Below are 19637 nucleotides of genomic sequence, written 5' to 3' on the forward strand. Positions count from 1 at the left end.
CGCTTTAGACACTGAGCCACAGCGGCGGCTTATGGAGAAACATATGTCTGGTTACTGTAGGGGATGGACATGAAGCCAGGAACTTTGGTTCCACACACACACACCACTTATGTTTCGCTTCCGCGGGAGCGTCGGTAATGGAAGCAAATCTTTGCTCAGGGCAGTTGGAAGGAGGCGGCATCTCGGTGCGCAGATATCGCGCTTCACGTTCATCTGGCTCCAAAGTGCCAAGGCTAGGCAAAAAGGCTTGGGCAGATGAAGGTGATTTTTTTTACATATAAATTGCCACATACGGCATCCTCACCCGTAATGTATCATTACAAGAAATACAGGAAATTACAGGAAAAGGGAATAGGTATGTCAACAGTTTACTGTCGTTGCATGTCAGCGGTAGAAGAAACGGGCAGCCTTACTCGAATATTTCGTTACAATAAGAATAATATATATATATATATATATATATATATATATATATATATATATATATATATATATGTGTGTGTGTGTGTGTGTGTGTGTGTGTCTTCTGTATGTGCACTTTCATGCTGACAAAAACGCCTCATAACAAGGGTCAAATGCTACCCTAACTCTATAAAGTCTGCCGGATAAACTGCGGTGCCAGGGCACCGACCGTGACTGAGACCCTCAGAAAGGTTTCATCGCAGAGGCTCTCTCGTCGCAGCCCAAGAAGAGCGCCCTCTGAAGCCCCTGCTGTCCGGCGTCTTGCCCCCTCCGTCTTCGCGGTGTACGCCCGCCTTGGCGGCCCAGCGCCTGGAAGCGAATCGATAAGAGCAGGAGGGCTGGCTTCCGTCGTCCACCAAGGGCCAACGAATGCAACGACAATTAGGAACACGACTCGGGTAATCATCGTGCATCGCATCGATCAGGCCGCGAGGCGGCCTGAAGATAATGCGGAGCAGTTCGCGGAAACATTGTCGAGGCGGGCTCTGAGAAGGTGAACGCGAAGTCACTGCACGGCCGAAGGCCGAGGCTTTCCTTTTTGGGGTCACAAGTTCACGCGTGGTGCTCGAAAATCTGCGAAAGGCACTATGCGATACATTTAACGTTGGTGAGGTTTACGACTCTGAAGCACAGAGTAGCATGTGGACGTTTGAACAAGCAGTAAAACGTACGCTGTATTGTATCAGAAAAAAGAAAACGTTAGCCAGCCATTCCACTTCGCGAAGGTGGATGACCAGCGAAGCTGTATATATACTCTACAAACCTTCGATCCCCAATTTCTTCAGAGAGTTGAGAACAATACCGCATGCTGTGGAGATGTATGCGGTGTACAGATGATAGACGGCCACTTAATCTGTACCGTGTGCATTTTCCAAACGCCACGGAAGGATAACATCGAAACTTCGTGAGCACGGAATTTGGTGAAATGGGATCACCACGCTACGACGTTGTCGTCGGTGAGTTCACTTAGGATGTATCCAAAACTGTCAAGGAAAGATTTAAGAAATTCTTGCTGAAAGAGTTAGGAATCGATGAGGTCAGCATTCCTTGTACGGTGTGCCGACCCTTTATTAATTCTTGGCCAAATCTCCGATCAGCGTGTGTTGCAAAAGTGGGAATGATCCAGGATATTTTTGTTGACGGACGGGCGCAAAGAATTCGGCCACACACTGTTTACCAGAACAGGACGGCTAACCGCTGCTTACAGCCCTTTTTCGCCTACACCTTCCTCTCTTGTTTTAACAAAGGTTTCTCTCTCCTCTCTCAATCGCCACATACAGATTCGCCGAATATTCTACCCGTGTTCGCGGTGCCCTAGAAAGCATCGAAGTAAGGCATACTAATAAACTGGCAGGTTAAGATGTTGATTACCCTACCGAATGCAATGACCTTCTGATCGAGGTCAGTAAGAAAGAGAGCGGTGACGTGAGAAACGAAACTCAACTGCCGGCTATACGATATTTGGCGTTTGTTTGCGCAAAGAAAAGGAGCGGTAATGAGGATTTTCAAACGCGTTCAGAAGTACAGTGCATAATATCTCCATCTGGCTCAAAAATGTCGACTGCGCTGTGGCGCTGCCAAATGCAGAACGTCAAGTTTGCATGCATGGCGTGATTCTACAGCGCGACGATACTACTCGACACTGTGTTTTGGGGAATTTCACTGTTGTCTGCGTGGATTGGTCCGTCGAATGCATTCCGGTGAAGCTGAACCACAGGATCGTCCTAGAGTGTACCGAGGCGAGACGCGAAATAATCAGAACTTGGTGGAGTCTGTGTCAAAAACAAACAAACAAATAAAACACTTAACCTAGCGTTTGTAGTTTCTCTCTCTCTCTCTCTCTCTCTCTCTCTCTCTTAAAATATATGAATATAATTAAGGTATAAAAATAGGAGAAAGACATTTTAAACACTGTCTTGTCATCGTTGACCGGTGTCAGCTGTTTTCAGGTTTTTCTCAGCGGATTCATTTTCAAGGTAACAAAACGTGACTATTACGCGACTAGGAAATGCTGCAACAGGGAAATACTAATGTTAAGCTGACCATTTGCTGTCAGGCTGGACCAGCAAACGATAAAATTTGTTTTCTCCGCCCCGCGTAGACGTGGTCAACGTGGAGCAACTGACTGGCGTTCCAGATGTTTCCTGACCAAAATGATGCCTCAGAAAGAGCACAAAGCTCGGGCAAAGTTGAGTAATGAAGTTCGTGATATTAATAAAAATTTGCCAAAGTGCGTGGGCGCCTACATTAACCTCTTCTTGGAACCGGCGATCGACGGAACGACGTTTTATTGGTGGAGGACAGCTCTTTCAGCAACTCAGTTTTGATCTCTGCTTTAGAACAATTTGCTAATCACCAGAGGAATGTAAAAAACAATAGTTTCAAGTGTTATCATTCTTTCTTCGCTACTGTCTGGTTCATGCTCGACAACGAAGACTTATATGCTCTCTCACCTTAGGACGGCAGGTCCTGCTTCGTTCACGTCTAAGACCTCGTCAGCCGGTGCCGATGGCAGCTAGCTGCCTTTCGTTTCGTAGCCGATGCTGCGATGAAAGGCCGCCTGGAGTCAAATCCAAAGTCACTGCGCTTCGCCGATCAACGTCGCGGACGTCACAAGAAGGGCGGCCTGCAAGACACACGGGCTCGCACAGCGTTGCAAGTAAATGCAAATTTGAAGGCAGCCGAACACGAAATGCAACACCACCGTCAGGGTCGATGCTCGATGGTAGAAAGGACACACGCAGCCGCACAATTCCTGTTTTCCCCGCACAAGCAAGTGAACAGTGAAGAGTGGCAACGGAAGATTCTACAGTGGTCTGCGACCAGACGGCTGAACTGTGCGGTGCAGCCGAATCCCCACGCACTCGGCTCGCTGAGAACGCCGAACAGCTGAGCGGCTCACAAAAGGCAGGGACGGCGCGGCCGCACGTTTCCAAACAGGAACGAGCAACAGCGGCGGCCGGCAGCACACCACACCAGGCCGGGTTTGGAGTCGCACCACGGCAGAGAGACGCGAACGGCGAGCTGCTCCGGCTGACCGAGGCAGACGAACTCTGCTTCGTAAATGGAGGCGACTCCAGCGATGCGACCGCCGCGAGCGCTCGGGAAGCTGGCTTCCCACTCGACCTCCGAGGAGGAAGGAGAAGCGGCCGAGAGGAGAGATGGAGAGGGAAAGAGAGAACGCGGTGGAGAGAAACAACCACGTGACCAAGAATCGGCCCTGGTGGCCAGACGGCGCCTGTTCCCCCTCTCCGCGTTTGACGGGCTGCTGACCGGCGCATGAGGGAGAAGCCGATCTGCAGGAAAGAAGAGCTGCGGGGGAAAGACGGAGCGCAGGGCACTGATGGTAGTCTGAATCGTTGCCTTCGCTACAAAGCACGCCGAACGTTGTTTTGTTTGAGATCGTTAGAGCTCGGTTTTGGGAATTGGGAAACGCTCCGTAAAGCGTAGAGACATGACTAATTAGCTTGAGGTTTCTTTCTTTTTTTGGCGGCTCGTAACTACCGATAAGCGTGCGGAGAAATCTCACGTTGTTTCGCATAAAATCGCTCGAGACTGGTCTCGGAGTTGCGAAACGCGGCATAAAGGGAAAAGCGGTAACCAATTATCTGTGGTTTCGGTTTATGCTGTCTCGTTATTTCGTACGACGTTTCGTAACCCCGAAACCTATCTCCAAGGATTTATTGCTCAACAGCGCGCTATGAGCTCCACGCGACCATCGCTGTTAACGAGACAGACAAAAAAAGCAAAATCATAGCTATTTAGTAACGGCGCTTCCCTTTTTGCGGCGTTTCGCAACTCTGAAACCTATCTCGAACGATTTAATGGGAAACAAAGTGCGGTGAGACAAGCACGGCTACCGCTGCTTACAAGCCAGAAAAAATAATAAGAGGAAATTAATTACGGCCGGTCGCTTTACACGGCGTTTCCAAACTCTTAAACCTGCATAGAACGATTTACCTTAGCTACGTAAAAGCGAAGAAAACTGTTAGCGGGAGTTTTGTACCAGCTATAAAGCTATTTGATTTTTTTTCGTTCTTGTGCCATGCCATATATCGCTGTGTTTCTCCAATTCAGATTTTATCGATAGAACCTAACTTGCTGTCACTAAAGAAAAAAACAAAGGCAGTTTGAAAGCGCCTAACTCTTCGCCTCCCGTTGCACAAAAACTACCAGTAGCAGTAGCAAAAAGCCTTTTTATAGAGAAGGACGGGGCTGCTGGTAAATAAAAGGCAACAAATGGCAATGGCTTTCAAGGCTTTAAGCGAGCACTTTGCCATGGCGTCTCACCACTTGTCTAGCTCGGTCCCACCGAACAATTTTCACTACTAGTTACGCCACTACGCATCGGCTTCGTAGTGCCCAATTTCGCACATAGTTGGTAAATAGGGAAGTGTCGAAGCGTAGCACAAGACGAGGGGCAGGAACACAGAAGACGACGTCCAGAGCGCTCTGTGTGTCGTCTTCTGTGTTTCTGTCCACCGTCTTGCGCTGCGCTTCGACACTTCGTTGTTCATAAGTTGGCACTTGGTGGCTAGGACCGAAAAAGAAACTGCTTCGCAGTGAACGATACTTCTCGTGCGTTCAAGTGGATGAAACTTGTTTGTGAGACTAGCTTACTGTGCTTATTAGTCAACAAAGCGCGACGAAGACAATTAAACTATGAATGCGACGTATACAATAGGATGATTCCCCCAAAAGGGAGCTTCGGGACAAATTCTCGCCCTAATGTAGATCGTGCTGGTAATCGGTGAATAGTAGTCTGCACGCACCAACTATACTGTTACGGGCCACACAGCAAAGCGGTAATTTCGAAAACCGCTAGCGCGTCCTGTGAACAGTCGTGGTCGCTGCAGTACTGCTAAGGATGATTTCAAACACAATCAGTTGCCGGGCTGCGAATACGCCAGTTTTAGGGGCGAAGTCACTTAAGGGGTGGGGCTGTTGGCGGTTCCTGTCGTCGACGTGATCGTCGTCTCATGTAGTCACGGTACTAAAACAGCGGGAAACTACTTTACGCCTCGCAGTACTACGTAACGCCTACTAACAAAACACCGGCCACTCGCTTACGAGTCGCGCTAGAGCGCCTGGTAACGCGTACTAAAAAAAAAAAAAAACACAGGGACATTCGTTTACGCTTCGCGCTAGAGAGCTTCGTGCTTCACAGACAAGAGACTTTTACAGCGAAGTTGTATACCTCTGCCTCCCAACGGTTTCATCTCCGTTTGCAAAAACGCCAAGGCCCCAAGAATACACTTATACACTGCATGCTTCGCTCCTCCCCAGGTTTAGCGTTCGTGGAGATAACTCGGGATTTTTACCACGAAAGTGTTTTATGTCCAGGTACACCAAGATCTGACCGGCGTCATATCCGTCACGGAAATGACGACGCCATAAAAAGTTGCATTGTCGCGGCTGCGCCCGGATTCGAGCCAGGAACTCTCTCGCCGCAAAGGGAGGTACACATTGCTGATTTCCCAGACGGACCACTTACGCCCAGAGATACGTGTGTGTGTGCGTGTGCGTGTGCGTGTGTGCGTGTGTGTGTGTCTTTATGTGCGTGTGTGCACTGAAGTCATGTCGACGTTATGGAGAAGGCTGCCAATTACAGCCGAACTTCGTTATAACGAAGCAGTATCGGGTCAGCAAACTAGTTTGTAATATTCGATATTCGTTATAACAGCGGAGGTAAAAATCGGCTGTAACAAGTCGAAAATGTGGCTCGCGCAAAAATGCTTCATACAAAAATGCATTTTCAGGCTTTCAACCCGCTACAAACAACGTATCCCTTACCTTTCTCCTTGTTGCATTTCAAGTTGAATGAGCCGCAGCATGAGTACGTAAAACTACAAAAAAAAAAAACTATGTTCACATGACGGAGCAGCCTGCGTCTTTATCTATTTGATCAAGGATGTGATCTTCATATGATGACTGCTCACAGGAGTGAGCAGGATGGAGTTTTCCGCAGTGACCACGAACAAAAGGGCCTTTATACTTCCCCAGTTTCGGCTGCCGGAGGATTTTTCTAAGTAGCTTCTCAGCCCCCTGGTCAAATATTTCTTCGACATATCCGACATCGTGCGTGGCTCATGGTTTCTGTTTCGTTATAAAAGAATAGATGCCATTGAAGTAAAGCGTCACCAACTAATGAACGTATTTAGTTCGCTATAGCCGATAATTCGCTATATCGGTGATCGTTATAAGTAGGTTCAACTGTATCTGACATGTGCTGCGAAGGGGAAAGGTTAGTACCTAACACGATAGCCTACAGTCCTTTCACCCTTGAGGTAAAAAAACGAACCGCGCCAAAACAGCACCCCAAACAAATCGCGAACATTAACGAACAATGCTGCGCTTTCTTGTAAGAAACCCCTGCGAATTAACCTCAATGTTTGTCCAGAAATTCACATAGGCACATACTGTTGCCTGCGCGTATTCGCCGACCAATGAGACAGCACAGACACTTTCACACCATGATTTCTGAAATATTTAAATTCAGCCAAGCCACAATTTTATCCGCGGCCACCATACAAGATTACCATCAGCCTATACGTAAATCGAGGCCGACGGGCTTCCCTAATTGTGAGCAGTAGAGAAAAAAAAAAAAAAAAAACCTTAGCCACGTCCGACCGCATCGCAGCTTTTCGGCAAAACAAGACGCACGTCGTCCGTCCGCCAGTCTCTTCAAATGTCTCCAGCCCCGTGCTGGTCACGGAACACCTCCTTGAGCTCTCGAAGCCGTGCCTGGACGTCACCCTCCAAGGCGGCCCGAGAAAGGCCGCCGCAGTCCTTGAAGGTGAAGCACTTGGGCAGCTGCTGGATGACGACCGAGAGGCCCAGAAAAGACGCCGAATAGGCCCTCGCGTCGATGCCGCAGCGCGTTCGCAGCCGCGAGATGCTTTGCTTGAGGAGTGTAGTCAGCTTGGCCCACAACAGCACGAGCACGGCCTCAAACGCCTCAGCCTCCAGGTTGGCCCTCAGCGACGTCACGCAGGCCGTGATGCTCCGGAGTAGCCCGTCTACGTCCGCCTCTTGAGCCAGGGTCGTCTGCGCACTGAGGACCCGGTCTAGTCGTGGTTCGACTCCCGGGAGCAGCCTCCACACGATGATGTCCAGAAGACGATCCTTGGAGGTGTTGATAATCCCGAGGACGCTGTGGAGCCTGACTTCGACGTCACCGAAGCGCGTGAGCCCCTGGCGAGAACGGAGGTAGCTGTCGACAATTTTGGAGCGTATCTGCTGTACGTACATCAAGATGCCCATGAGGTCATTGACGGCAACACAGAGCCTAGCAGGCACCGCGGCGTTGTTCCCATCTCCGCTGCGGCGCTCGGATTCGGTCTTGCTCTCTATGGCGGCCGAGTAGACGGATACCCAGCGATGCACGCAGTCGATGAACGAGAAACTGCACGCGTGCTCGGGCCACTCAATGAGGAGCCAAAGCTTGACCACGTTGGCATTGATAGCGTCCGCCGTTTTCACAAAGGACGAGCTGTACTTCACGTTCGCGTTCAAGGGAAGCAGGTCGTCAGCAGCCACAAAGCCACGGACTATCTCGCTCGCTCGTGAAGCCACATCAAACCAGCGGTCGATGACTCGGGATCCAAACCACTCGTGGTACCTTTGGACATTGAGGACCTCGGGATCAACGTTGAGCAGGGGAAATGTGTCCTCCAAAAACGTCTTGATCACCGAAAACGCCTCTATCGAGTCAAGCGTTTTCTCTTCGCTGTCGTCAAGGGGGGAGGCGAGCACAGCCTCGACTTGCCAACCAACCCATGGCTTGAGGCTGCGCACCAGGAAGTCGTCCAGCTCGTGCATCACAACGTTTGTATAAGTCTCGTTCCAGGATTGCTGAAATAGCCGGTTGGCCTTTTGCTGGTGGGTTCGGATCTTGTCCAGTATCATTGCGACAATGGAGAGCGTGGCCTTTTCGTCTAAAGAAATCGCCAGACTCTCGTACCACTTTTTCTCGTTCTTCTGGAGCGCGGTGCGTGCCGAGTCAACAATAGGCAGTGGGCTCATGGAGTCCATGAGTGCGCACAGCGACAAAGCACCCGACAGGTCCGTCACGTGTAGTTCAAATTCGAGGTAGTACTGCTCGTGCAGATTTTCTAGCTGGCAGTTTATGTGATCGGAAAGTTCCTGGATAAGATGGTCAAGGGCATCACTTACGAAGCGATGTCCTTGGCTACCCAGCTCCAACTGGAGTTCCTTGAGAAGCAGGTACATTACAACAAAACTGATCTGCGTATTCACCTTCATTCTATGTTCAGTGGCCGCCTGTAGATAGCAGCAATGGGCTTCCACATCTTGCATGTTGTTCTGCAGTGCGTGCTGCCTAAGAAGAGTGAGGCCACGCCTGCCCACGCAGTCCGACCACTTGCTCCACTGTGCCACGTCGTCTTCGGCTGTTTGTTCGACGTTGTGCTCTAAGAACGCGAAACTCAATGCGTAGTGCTCTCGGATTCTTTCCAGCACACTGATGTCCGCTGACGCCACGGAGTGAAATGTGACAGAGAGCTGCACTTTGCTCTCCAGGTTGTGCCCTGCAGTGTCCTTGAGCACGTACCACTCTTCCACGCCGACACAAGGTATATCCTCGAGGGAACTCTCGAGTCGACCGACCAGCTTGTATGCTGTCCCTGGCCGGAAGTATTGGCTGAACACTTTTCGCAGAGATTCCAGAAACGCGCTCAGCGAGCCTGGTCGAGCGAGCTTCCTGATGGCATCCCAGAGTGTCACGGGGTCCTTGGCGAACACTTCAAGCACGAGACAGCTCGATGCAGGATCTAGGACTTCCGCGGTGAGCTCGGTCGCAGACTCCGAGAACCACTTGCGCTTGGACACTTCCGTCGTCCTACCACCGCCTTCGTCGGCCCACAGGTGGCACAAAACGTGCTTCCGGTTGTCCGCCTCAAAAAGTCGTTCGGAGTCCAAAAGCCTCACCTGGAAGCGGAACCGAAGTTCCTCTGCTCCACCTGAACGCCCTTCACCGTCAGTGCCCGCCCCACTGTCAAGCTGCCGCGTGCAGGTGACGTACACGAGCTCTCCAAAGACCTCTCTCACGAAAGCCGCCATCTGGGCCCGGGAGGCGTTGTATGGCCGCACCTGCTTTCCGACGCTCCTCCGGATGGTGCGCAGGCACTGCAGGCATAGCTCCTGCCTGCAGCTGCGCCGAAGCACCTTGCGGAACGGGCTTCGCTCCATCGGCAGCGGAAACGCTGCTGGACTTCCGCCTCACGCTGCTTCTCTTGCGGCTGTGCTCCGCCGTGGCCCGAATGCGTGTCGGGTGCCACGTCAAAGAGGACGACGATCTGATGAAGAAGAGACTGACGACACCCCACCATCATCATCACCTGGAGCGGGGACACTGTTTTGGCCGATATTACTGGGCAAATAACTGGGTAACATTAAGGGACAAGAAGAGAGCGCAGTGGGCCAGGAAACAAACGCGTGTTAAGGACATGTTAGTAGAAATTAAGAAGAAGAAATGGGCGTGGGCAGGGCATGTAATGCGAAGGCAAGATAACCGCTGGTCATTAAGGGTAACAGAGCGGATCCCTAGAGAAGGCAAGGGTAGCAGGGGACGGCAGAAAGTCAGATCGGTAGATGAGATCAAAAAGTTTGCAGGGATAAATTGGTCGCAGTTAACACAGGACCGGGGTAATTAGAGATTAATGGGAGAGGCTTTTGCTTTGAAGTGGGGGTAGACATGCTGGTGATGATGATGATGACTGGGTAACTAGGAAATCGCGCTTGCAGCTTTCCCTTAGTAGTAACGGATGCTGCTTGTTGTCATACGAGTATTCGTTTTCTCAGCGTTTCCGACCGGTCCTTCTATGGCCGGCATTCAATGGCGTGGAATGCATGAAGGCAACCATGCGAGTGCGCCACCATGTCTGTGGCCAAGCGTCTGTTGCTAGGTGACGTTGTGCGCACGGCCCCCAGATCAGGCACCCCTCTTCTCCTCCATGCAACCATGTGAGTGCGCTGTCACTCGTTACGTCGGGCTCCGCGGGATGGCGGCACTTGCCCATGTCCGTGGCGCATCGGCCATGTCTGTGGCCGTTTCCAGTATTGCCAAGCAAAGAAATTGACCGCTAAACTTTTCAACGAATACCATCTATAGCGAAAGTCTTGCCGCCGCCTTGGACAATCCCTCCGGGGTATATTTATTAGAGCAACAAGCGATTTGTTTCAAATTGCTATCCCCAAAGCCATCCGTCGTTCGTTTTTCTGTTTGGCTGGAATGTCGCTGAGTGAAGGTCTTTGCCAATAAGATTCAACTCGTACTGTGGCCTTTTATTTCATTGGACAAGGTAACCACTCGTCAGCAGTTATAGACCTTCGCGTAACGTATAAGCAATTAACTATTGAACTATAGCAATTGATCGTCGTCGGCACTTATTTCGACGCGGGTTTGGCCAAAATCCGCCCAGGCCTCCGACATTTTCATCATTGTTTGGTTGATAGGGAAATGGCAACGAAGTTGTTGTTGTTGTTGTTGATGATGATGATGGTGATTGCTAGTGGTTTTTCCTTCGTAGCGTGGTGATAACGCCTCATCTTACTAAAAAATCTAATATAACTATGTTTTATACTCTTCATTTAATACTAGCGCTGCTCATAAGGCAGGCACAAAAAACTCGTTAGGCAGAAAATAATTTTCCTGTTACAGGTGGTAGCTGTCTTAAGCAACATTGCCCTCACCCCTTTTCGTGCGCCATCATCCTAATTTTGTTTTCGTCGCCTCGACAGCCTTGAAGTCACCTCCCTCTGTGCTACCCTTGAATCCTAGGGCTACTGAAAGCCGAATATTTCCTTCATGTAGGTTTGGATGGACGCCTCCGCATTTCAACACTATGTGCCGCATGGCTTTTGTTTCTTTTCCGGAGACCACGAATATCCCGTCATTTTGTGCATACTTACCCATAAACCTCTTTCTTCGGAAGCAACCTGCTCTAACCTCAAAAAGCAAAACACTGCCCTTGGAATTATCGTAGAAATTTTGCTTTCTGATGTCCAATTTATCAGCCCTGTACATGTATAACGACGTTTAAGCTTCCATTTTTTCTCTTGAAATAATAACTGTAACGTCACCTGGTGAGAAGAAGGGGAGTCGTTGTCTTTGTCGACGCGTATTTCTTTAAGACGGTTCAACTTAAATTGAGGATGACTCAGAAAGGGATAGAACGGAAGATTGCAGGCGTAACGTTGAGGGACAAGAAGAGAGCGGAGTCGCCGAGCGGCCAAGCGGCCACTCACACGGCGCTCTAATAATACCTAGGGCAGAAGTTCCTCGGGAACGCCTTCATCACTCTCGCAAACAGAGACGGCAGAACGGATGTAGAACGCCAGTGGTCACCATCGTAACATACTATGCGCAATGTGGGCGGCCGCACACACGTGGCGTTCCAATTATGCGGTGCACACCACCGTAAGCACTCTGTAGAAGATCTTCGGGAGCGCCCTCACCACAATCGGAAACCAAACACCTTGCACAAAGCCCGTGGTCACCGCTGCAACCGCAGACAAAAACCACGGCGCGAAGCGCGGCGTGGAAACCAGACCACAGTAGTCATCTTTCCCAAACCCTGACGTCACATCCAGGAAAAAGTTTCTTTCTTTGTTTTTTGTTGCCTAGTCGGCGCATGCGCAGTAGTGCTCGTCCACCATTCCTGAACGTCAGGCGTGAACGCGCACTTGTTTCACGCCCGGCTTGGCACGGCTTGTTCATGTGTGATAACTTGCACGCATTTGAGAAAGAGGGAGAGTGACAGAGAAAGAGCAAACGTGAATAAACTTCATTGAAGCAACATCGGGGTTTAGCACGAGTGGTGACCAGCGCTCGGAGGGTGCGGGGGTGACCTGCGCTGCTCAGTCAGCTAGCCCTCGTTGTCCCTGAGGGCACCCGAATTGCCTAACGCCGGCGCCCAGTGCTGCTCAGAAGTGATCATCAGGAAACGAACTATGAACTACTGTTTCGGGGGCTCTGCAGTCGGGGCAGTTCAGTGTCTCATGGCCGATTCCCCTAATCTCCATTGCGATGATGCTTTCGCATTCATGGCACGTGAGGAGATTTACGGGCTATTTGCAACTTCTAAGCAGGGTGTCGAAAGAGAATTTTTTCGTGTTCGGTTCGGGTTCAAGCTTTTCGGGTTACGTTTCAGGTTCGGTTCCCGAGCACCATTCCGTTCCGGCTTTTACCGGCTCGAACGGGCTCAAATGGCTTCGGCGAAAAATACAGAATTTTTTTTTTGTTTTGCACTTTTATTGCCGCGTTTTCGCTTTTCGGTTACGCCGGTATAAAACAAATTATAAATGTCGGTTTTTGTCAGTGTTGTGACTTGGCCTACACAAGCGTGCAATCTACTGCAAAATGTTTTTTTTTGTGACAGGCCAACGAATACAACACTAAACGAAGCGAAGCGTCGTACTCGTCGTAATCGTCGTCGCATGTAGTCACGGTACAAAAACACCGGGAAAATCGTTTACGCCGCGCACCAGAATGTAACGTGTACTAAAAAAAAAAACACCGGGACACTCGTTCACACCTCGCGTGAGGGTGTTTCGTAACGCGTACTAAAAACCACCGAAACACTCGTTTACACCTCGCGCTAGAGAGCTTCGTGGTTCAAAGTCAAGAGACTTTTACAGCAAATCTGCATGCCTGCAATTCCAAAGGTTTCATCTTCGTTGGCGAAAACACCAAGGCGCCAAGAATACACGTATACATTGCATGCTTCGCCCCTCCCCAGGTTTCACGTTACTGGAGATAGCCCAGGATTTTATTGTTGTGTGTTTAATGCAACGGACGGTGGTTGCCAGATTTGGCTGTCACTATTCAAGTTGAGTGACGTTTGTTCCATGTGGTTATATTTTTGTTTTGTTTTTCTATCAAGGATTTACATGTGCTCTTATAACAATAAATCTATTGAGAAGACATTACACTGTTTGCGTTGGCGTTATCAGCCAAGAATGCATACGCATTAAAAGCACAGGTTGACGTTAACACTCTGCCACATTTTTTTAACCTCTTTGTCGTCTATCTCTGCCAGCCTTTATTTCAGACGGGCGGTAAAATGGGGAGCGGAGGGGATATATGTAGCTTGGGCTTTTGGGTGGGTGAATGACTTTGACTATTGATAAAATTACCACTACGCAGTCACAGCGCTCTGCCCACTGCACTACGAATTCAAGCGCAAGCCGAGCTCAGAACGCGCCTTATATCTTTCCCACTACTTTCTTCATTCAGATGCAGTCTAGGAGATGCTGCCGTCTAGGAGAAGTGAAGTGAAGCAGTTCATGATGACACTAAAGAGCGCTGACAATTGGCGTCTCGATGCCAGCGTCTTCGCGTACGTGGGACGCGGGTAAATTGAAAGCACCATCCGCCACCTACTGCTTTCGGTTTCGGTTTCGGTTCCGTTTCGTTCGCACGGTTTTCAAGAGGCTGTGGTTTCAGTCGGATTTACGCAATGCACTGGCGCGTGCAATCCAGTATCTAACGTTGATGCGTTTAACTGTGCCATACCGACGTATTAAAAATAGCGATGTGCAAGTTCATATACACGCGCAATATATGCTCGTGAGACAGCACATTTTCACTTTCGTGTTATACCAATTCCTATGAAAAAGGCATCAACCGCATTTTTTTCAGAATCTTAACTCGAAGCGCAGCTTTCTATATGTTGTCGTACCGACCTCTCTGTTTACAGAAACTGCACTACCGAACCAGAGATCAAAGTTTAAATATCGTTCTAGATTTTCATAGCGCGAACGTAACATGGCAAGTCCAATAATGATGCGTTCATTGAGAAAAGGCTAGGCTGAATGCAAAGGGCAGTCAGTCAGGTCAGAAAAACAAGAGACCGGAGGGCTCCTCATTTCACGGAAGAAATAGAAGGAGGGAAAGAAAATGCCATAAAAACGACCAGTAAAAAGGGAAGGATGTGCGTTCGCCTGCGGAATCCTCCGGAGGTAAAATAAGGTTGCTAATGAACAGTATATATCACAATTTAGAGTGCAATAAACGCGCGATAAAAGAGTTATCCGGCATTACAAAAAGAAATAGGTACCTGGGGCACAAGAAATTACGTCGCGGGGGATGGTGCTCCGCGCGGAAAAATATTGAAGGCATAAATCTCCTGCATAATGAAGTCTCACTGCGGGCATTTCTTCACGCAACCTTGATAAAAGCGTCTATGCTCCCCAACTCTCTCCCCCTCTTCCCCCTTCCCCCATTCTCCTAACAACCAAACAGAAACAATAACCAGAACAGAGATATAGAGGGATAGATACGCAGAGGTTAAGTCTCCTGTCTGTGATTTCCATTTCATTCTTGGTCGCTTGGATTTTCGACATAGCAAGCCTGTTCTCGCGATTTTTTAGTGTTGCGCTGCTGAATATGGTAGTTGACTGCGTGGTCCTGTTTTATAAATCTTCTCTAAAATCATTGTCCTTATTTCCGTACATGTTCCTGTCAGGCATCCTCAAACATGGGTATTTTACTTCCACAATTCTGCTGTTTCTAGGCTTCTTGTCCTTTCTTCCCTCAACTCCTGCTTGCCGAAAAGAGGTTGGGATACTTCTGACCATCTATTGCAACATGTAAAGTGAAAGCCCGGAATGTCCCGTTGTTCTAAATACCGTCGTCGTCATGATTATAGTTGTTGAATGGCCGTCACTGTAAATAGTAAAAAAAACACGTGTTTTAAGTTCGGGCTTGCAGCCGCACTTCTACACTAGCAGCCCGATGCGCTACTATTGTGCTTTTTCCGAGCTCTGCCAGCGAAGGAACAAAAGATGTTTTTGTTGTTGTTATTTTCTTAGTTGCAGCATCCCCACTTAAGAGACCAATCCCGAACTCGAAGCTTTGAAGGGCAAACCTACCTAGTTCACAGATTTCAGAAAACTGTGAATTGTAAAAGTAAACCATGTGTAACAGTGCGTGCTGCGGGACACCTGAACGTGATGGCACATGGCACATCACCAGCCCCACAGAGCCCGGTTCTAGGGAATCTGTGGCGTGTGTCAGTCTGCGTGGTGAGGTAGTTCGTGCCGTAAGACGAAGAAACGGAAGCGAAAAAAGAGACGCATACTTAGTGCAGCAGAAAAGAAGATTGTTGAAGTAATTCGCACAGAACGACAAAAAGAAACAAAAGGGAAAAAAAAGATGCCAATACGATGTAACAGTAAAATTGTTACCAAGTTCCGCCATGCTTTCGCGTTCAAACAACTCAAGAAAATTTAGGTGCCACACGGAGATTTTTTTGTTCTTTTTGCGGAAGAACTATGGCTGTCTCTACTTTGGTTTTGCGGCGGCGGCGGCGACCGCGACAGCGGTGTAACGTAGCGAGCGAAGACAAAAAGGCAACGATGGAGGAAAGTGGGGCGAAAGTTTGAGGGGGAGGGTGGCACCCGCTGCTATGGCGTCAACTCTCTTACTGCCTCTCCCTCACACTTTCGCCAGACACTTCTTCTCCGTGCGTGGCTCACGTTAACCACGTGACATTTGCGCGGGAGGTTCAAACACGATTTGCAACCACGTGCTCACCGGCGGCGGCTGCGCACTGCGAGATAACATCATAGTAACGGGCGCCGCCACGCGTTAGCTGACCACGCGATCAGTTCCTGACACGCAGCACATACGCGCCGTGACCAAGAAGACTGCGGTTTGCGTTGCGCACAAATTTCGCGTTAGGAAGTATAGTAATCACTAGTGCTTTTTCACCCCCTTCTTCTCGTAGTTGCCCTTCACCTTCCTTGCTTACCCTTTTTCTGCTTTTCATCCTTCACCCGGTTGGAAGTGATAGCGTAAGTGCGACTTGTAGAAACTGCAACTATCTTCTTTTCTTGACGTTCTTCGTAGTTTCATCTCCCCTCCTTTTCTGCGCATGAAGTGGATATACCTTTTCTCGTTCATCCTAGTTCTTCTCTCGGCCGCCGCGGTGGCGCAGTTGTACTGCTGAGCACAAGGACTTGGGTTCCATCCCGGTCGCGGTCTCCGCTTTTCTGGTGCAGGCGAAAAACGAAAGATCGTGCGTATCGAAATTTTGGTGTACCTTAAGATTCCGAGGTGGTCTACATTTTTCTGTATACCTCACTAAGGCTTGCCGTAAAGTCCAGTGTAGCACCCGCGCGAAATCACGTTCCCTTCCTCCCCCATAAAATGCATTTAGAACTTGTGTTTTTCCTCTTTAAAAAGTGGGAGAAGTCAATGCAGTGCGACATAGACACGGAGGTAAGAATAAGCCCCGAATAAACGTCATCTCTTTTGTTTTTCCATTTTTTATACCAGGTATTCCTCAGCTTTCCCACTAGCCACACCACAATGTCATATGGTTTATACCTAATTTCTGCAGGTCTCCACCATCTCAGCTGGCATTGCCCCAAATTCTCTCGGCACCAAGCTTCGTTCCGACGAAACAGCAATCCCACCGCACTCGTTGACTATCACACCCTATAAGGACACACTGTAGTCCTCATGTCAGATACCTTCATCCTCTTGCATATTTTCATAACCCTGAGAATTGTCATCTTTCTTATGATATTGTGCGTCCACGTGCCGACACCCTCTCTGTTATCTACACATCATGTGGAACGTCTGTACTGCTAAGCCGCAAATTTGTAGATAAAGGAGCAATTTTCTGCGTCAGACGTGAGATGTTCTGGCTGCCATGTTCCTGTACTTTACTGTTGTGAGAAGTGGGTAATATGTTTTGGTATAGTTTTCAGTTCCGACTGTTAAACGTACTGCGTGAAGGCAATGCTTTTGTGTTATTGGGTGGTCGCGCATATGATGATCTCGTACTTTACGTTTCCAATAGAATACAACTGAAACTCGTAGCCTTTTGCCGCCAGAGAGGACGGACATCTACAAATTTACATACTCACCTGAGCTGAAAACCAGGTGAGGAATGCTTGTTATGGGGAGGTGCCCCATCCCGGGGAAAGATTCATCGCAAAACGCCGCACAACTGATAGTAATTCGCTTTTAGAAATAACTTTACCATCTCGTAGACCAGGTAATGTTTTGTTGCTGTCGCTACCTTAGATAACTAAGCAATTAAAATACCCATTCCACATTCTAACTGCACGTTTTGGACGCGTCCATGCCTACGAGAGCCGGAGACGTTAGCAACATGATTTTATTGGCCTCTTGTGTGCTGTGTTGCCCACTGTCAGTTGTTGAGCGGAAATAAATCTCCCGGTGTCGTCCGTAGGTTTGGGCAGAAAAAAAAAACATCCCGCGCCATCTCCACTAACGTGAAACGTGGTGAGGTGCGAAGTATGCATCAGTGTATTCTTGGCGCCTTGGCGTTTTTGCCAAGGAACATAGAACCGCTGGGGCGTAGATGTACACAGCTTTGCTGTAAAAGTGTCTTGTCTTTGAAGCACGAAGCACTCCAGCGAGAGGCGTAGACAAGTGTCCCAGGGTTTTTTTAGTACGGGTTATGTTCTAGCGCGAGTCGTAAACGAGTTTCCCGGTATTTTAGTACCGCGACTATATGAGACGAACGACAATTACGACGACGACGATGACGACGACGACGACAGGAGACGCCAACAGCCCCAGCCCCTAAGGGACTTCGCCCCTAAAACTTTACCACTTTCAGACAACTAGCCCCTAGCCAGGTCGTACCACTAGGCAACAGAATAATACAGAATCATTGCTAGGCAGAACTAATGCATACTTTGACTACGCGCCTGCCTCGCACAACGATGTGAGTGTAGGCTCTGGTTGATTTATTTCAGTCGAAGATGATTTAGTGTCATCATGACCGCAGCTATAGAGATATTTTTGTACTGTCGCTCATCCATCCGGAGTCTTCTTTCAGAAAGGCAAGTTAACCAGATTAAACTGTAAATTAGAAGTGATGCCTGTAGACACAAAAACGGGTTTTTTTGAATGGCTGGGCAGGCTTTTTGCAATGATCCCGAAAGGACCACGTCTAGCCAGTGCTCGCAGTGCTCGCTGCTCGTAGACGTTTAGATTTGGCTGTGGGTATATAAAACTAGTGCTTCGCTTCTGTTTTACTTTGGCCAGGTGGCTCAATCGAGTTACGGACAGCCTTGTTTAATTGTTTCTGTTTGTTACGTTGTATCATTGATACCAGAATTTTTGATAATAAATTTATTCTTTGAATACAGACAGACAGACAGACAGACAGACAGACAGACAGACAGACGGACAGACCAAAATTTCTGCGTTTAAGTAGCCCAAGAAAGACTATCGCCCTTAAAAAACTTTCTTCTGGCTTGCATTCAGCCCTTTCATCTTCTCCTCTATGAAGTTTGTTTTTCCTCAATATGCATATGCCTGCAGTGAAGCACCCTTCGTAGGACTTCTTGGACCTGCAAGCGGCTGGTGCGAATCACCGGTAACTGCAGCAGCAATAAACGTTGCGGGCCTTTTCCTTGGGCTGAACACGAAGACTACATAATACGGAAAACCCCACCTGTATTTTAGGATAGAAGGGAAGGTGTTTTGCTGTATATGGCCTTCACAATACAAGCGCGTATACACACTGTAATACCATTAATCCAGCCCTGGGACAGGCTGAGAATCTCTGCTTGAATAAAGCAGATAACTTGAAAACAACGTGCGGCGTGCCTTTACGACGTGCACTAAACAAACCCCATCTTTTTATTGAACAAATGTATAGAGAGAAAAATGCGCGAAGCTCGGACTAACGCGTGAGACTTGAAGGTAGCGAAGCTGTACACAACCTTCACGACCATCACGACAGTTTAAGTCCACGATAGCAACCGAGTTGTTTCTTGTTCGCTGCCCCAACGACCTTTACTCCATCTTTGTTGCTATAAGGGCTAAGAAGAAGCAAAGCGGCTCCAATCGCGGACGTCGCGAGGAGAGGGTCTTCTTCCACGAACGAACGAACTGAACGCACACACTAAAACAAGGCGCCGCAGGTGCAACGTGTACACTATCACTTGTTATGGTACGAGCAGGTGGCGTGATTCCTACCCACACAGTCGCAGCCGAGTGAGTAAGCAGTTTGTCTCTCGGGTATTAAAGTCATGGTCGCGGCCGGGTGGGTAAAAGGACTGACTTTTCCGAGCCGATTCTGACGTCCTGGCTGTTGTTGGAGTTTGAATGTGCCGTCTTGGCCTTTGAAGTTTGTCTTTTGCACATCGATTTACGGACAGCT

At 48.9% G+C, this 19637-nt stretch overlaps 2 protein-coding genes across 3 annotated transcripts in view; both read right to left on the reverse strand.

Annotated features, from left to right (window-relative positions):
• The window catches only part of LOC144137726 (uncharacterized), a 283271-nt gene extending 279690 nt beyond the window's left edge, over window positions 1-3581 (reverse strand). For both annotated transcript variants that reach the window (XM_077669670.1, XM_077669668.1), the window contains exon 1: window positions 2916-3581. The gene's annotated coding sequence lies outside the window, so the exon portion shown is untranslated. The remainder of the gene's footprint in view (window positions 1-2915) is intronic.
• Window positions 3582-7146: 3565 nt separating this feature from the next.
• LOC144137730 (protein unc-13 homolog D-like) lies at window positions 7147-9672 on the reverse strand. The gene has a single exon (XM_077669674.1). The coding sequence runs from the start codon at window positions 9670-9672 to the stop codon at window positions 7147-7149; it is 2526 nt and encodes an 841-aa protein (XP_077525800.1).
• Window positions 9673-19637: the final 9965 nt, after the last annotated feature.

Source organism: Haemaphysalis longicornis, unplaced genomic scaffold (genome assembly GCF_048455015.1).
Source record: "Haemaphysalis longicornis isolate Haplotype H1 unplaced genomic scaffold, Haemaphysalis longicornis Haplotype H1 scaffold_49, whole genome shotgun sequence".
NCBI lineage: Eukaryota > Metazoa > Arthropoda > Arachnida > Ixodida > Ixodidae > Haemaphysalis > Haemaphysalis longicornis.

Coding starts and splice junctions, on each gene's coding strand:
- LOC144137730 (XM_077669674.1), bottom strand. CDS start 9,672: ATGGAGCGAAGCCCGTTCCGCAAGGTGCTTCGGCGCAGCTGCAGGCAG.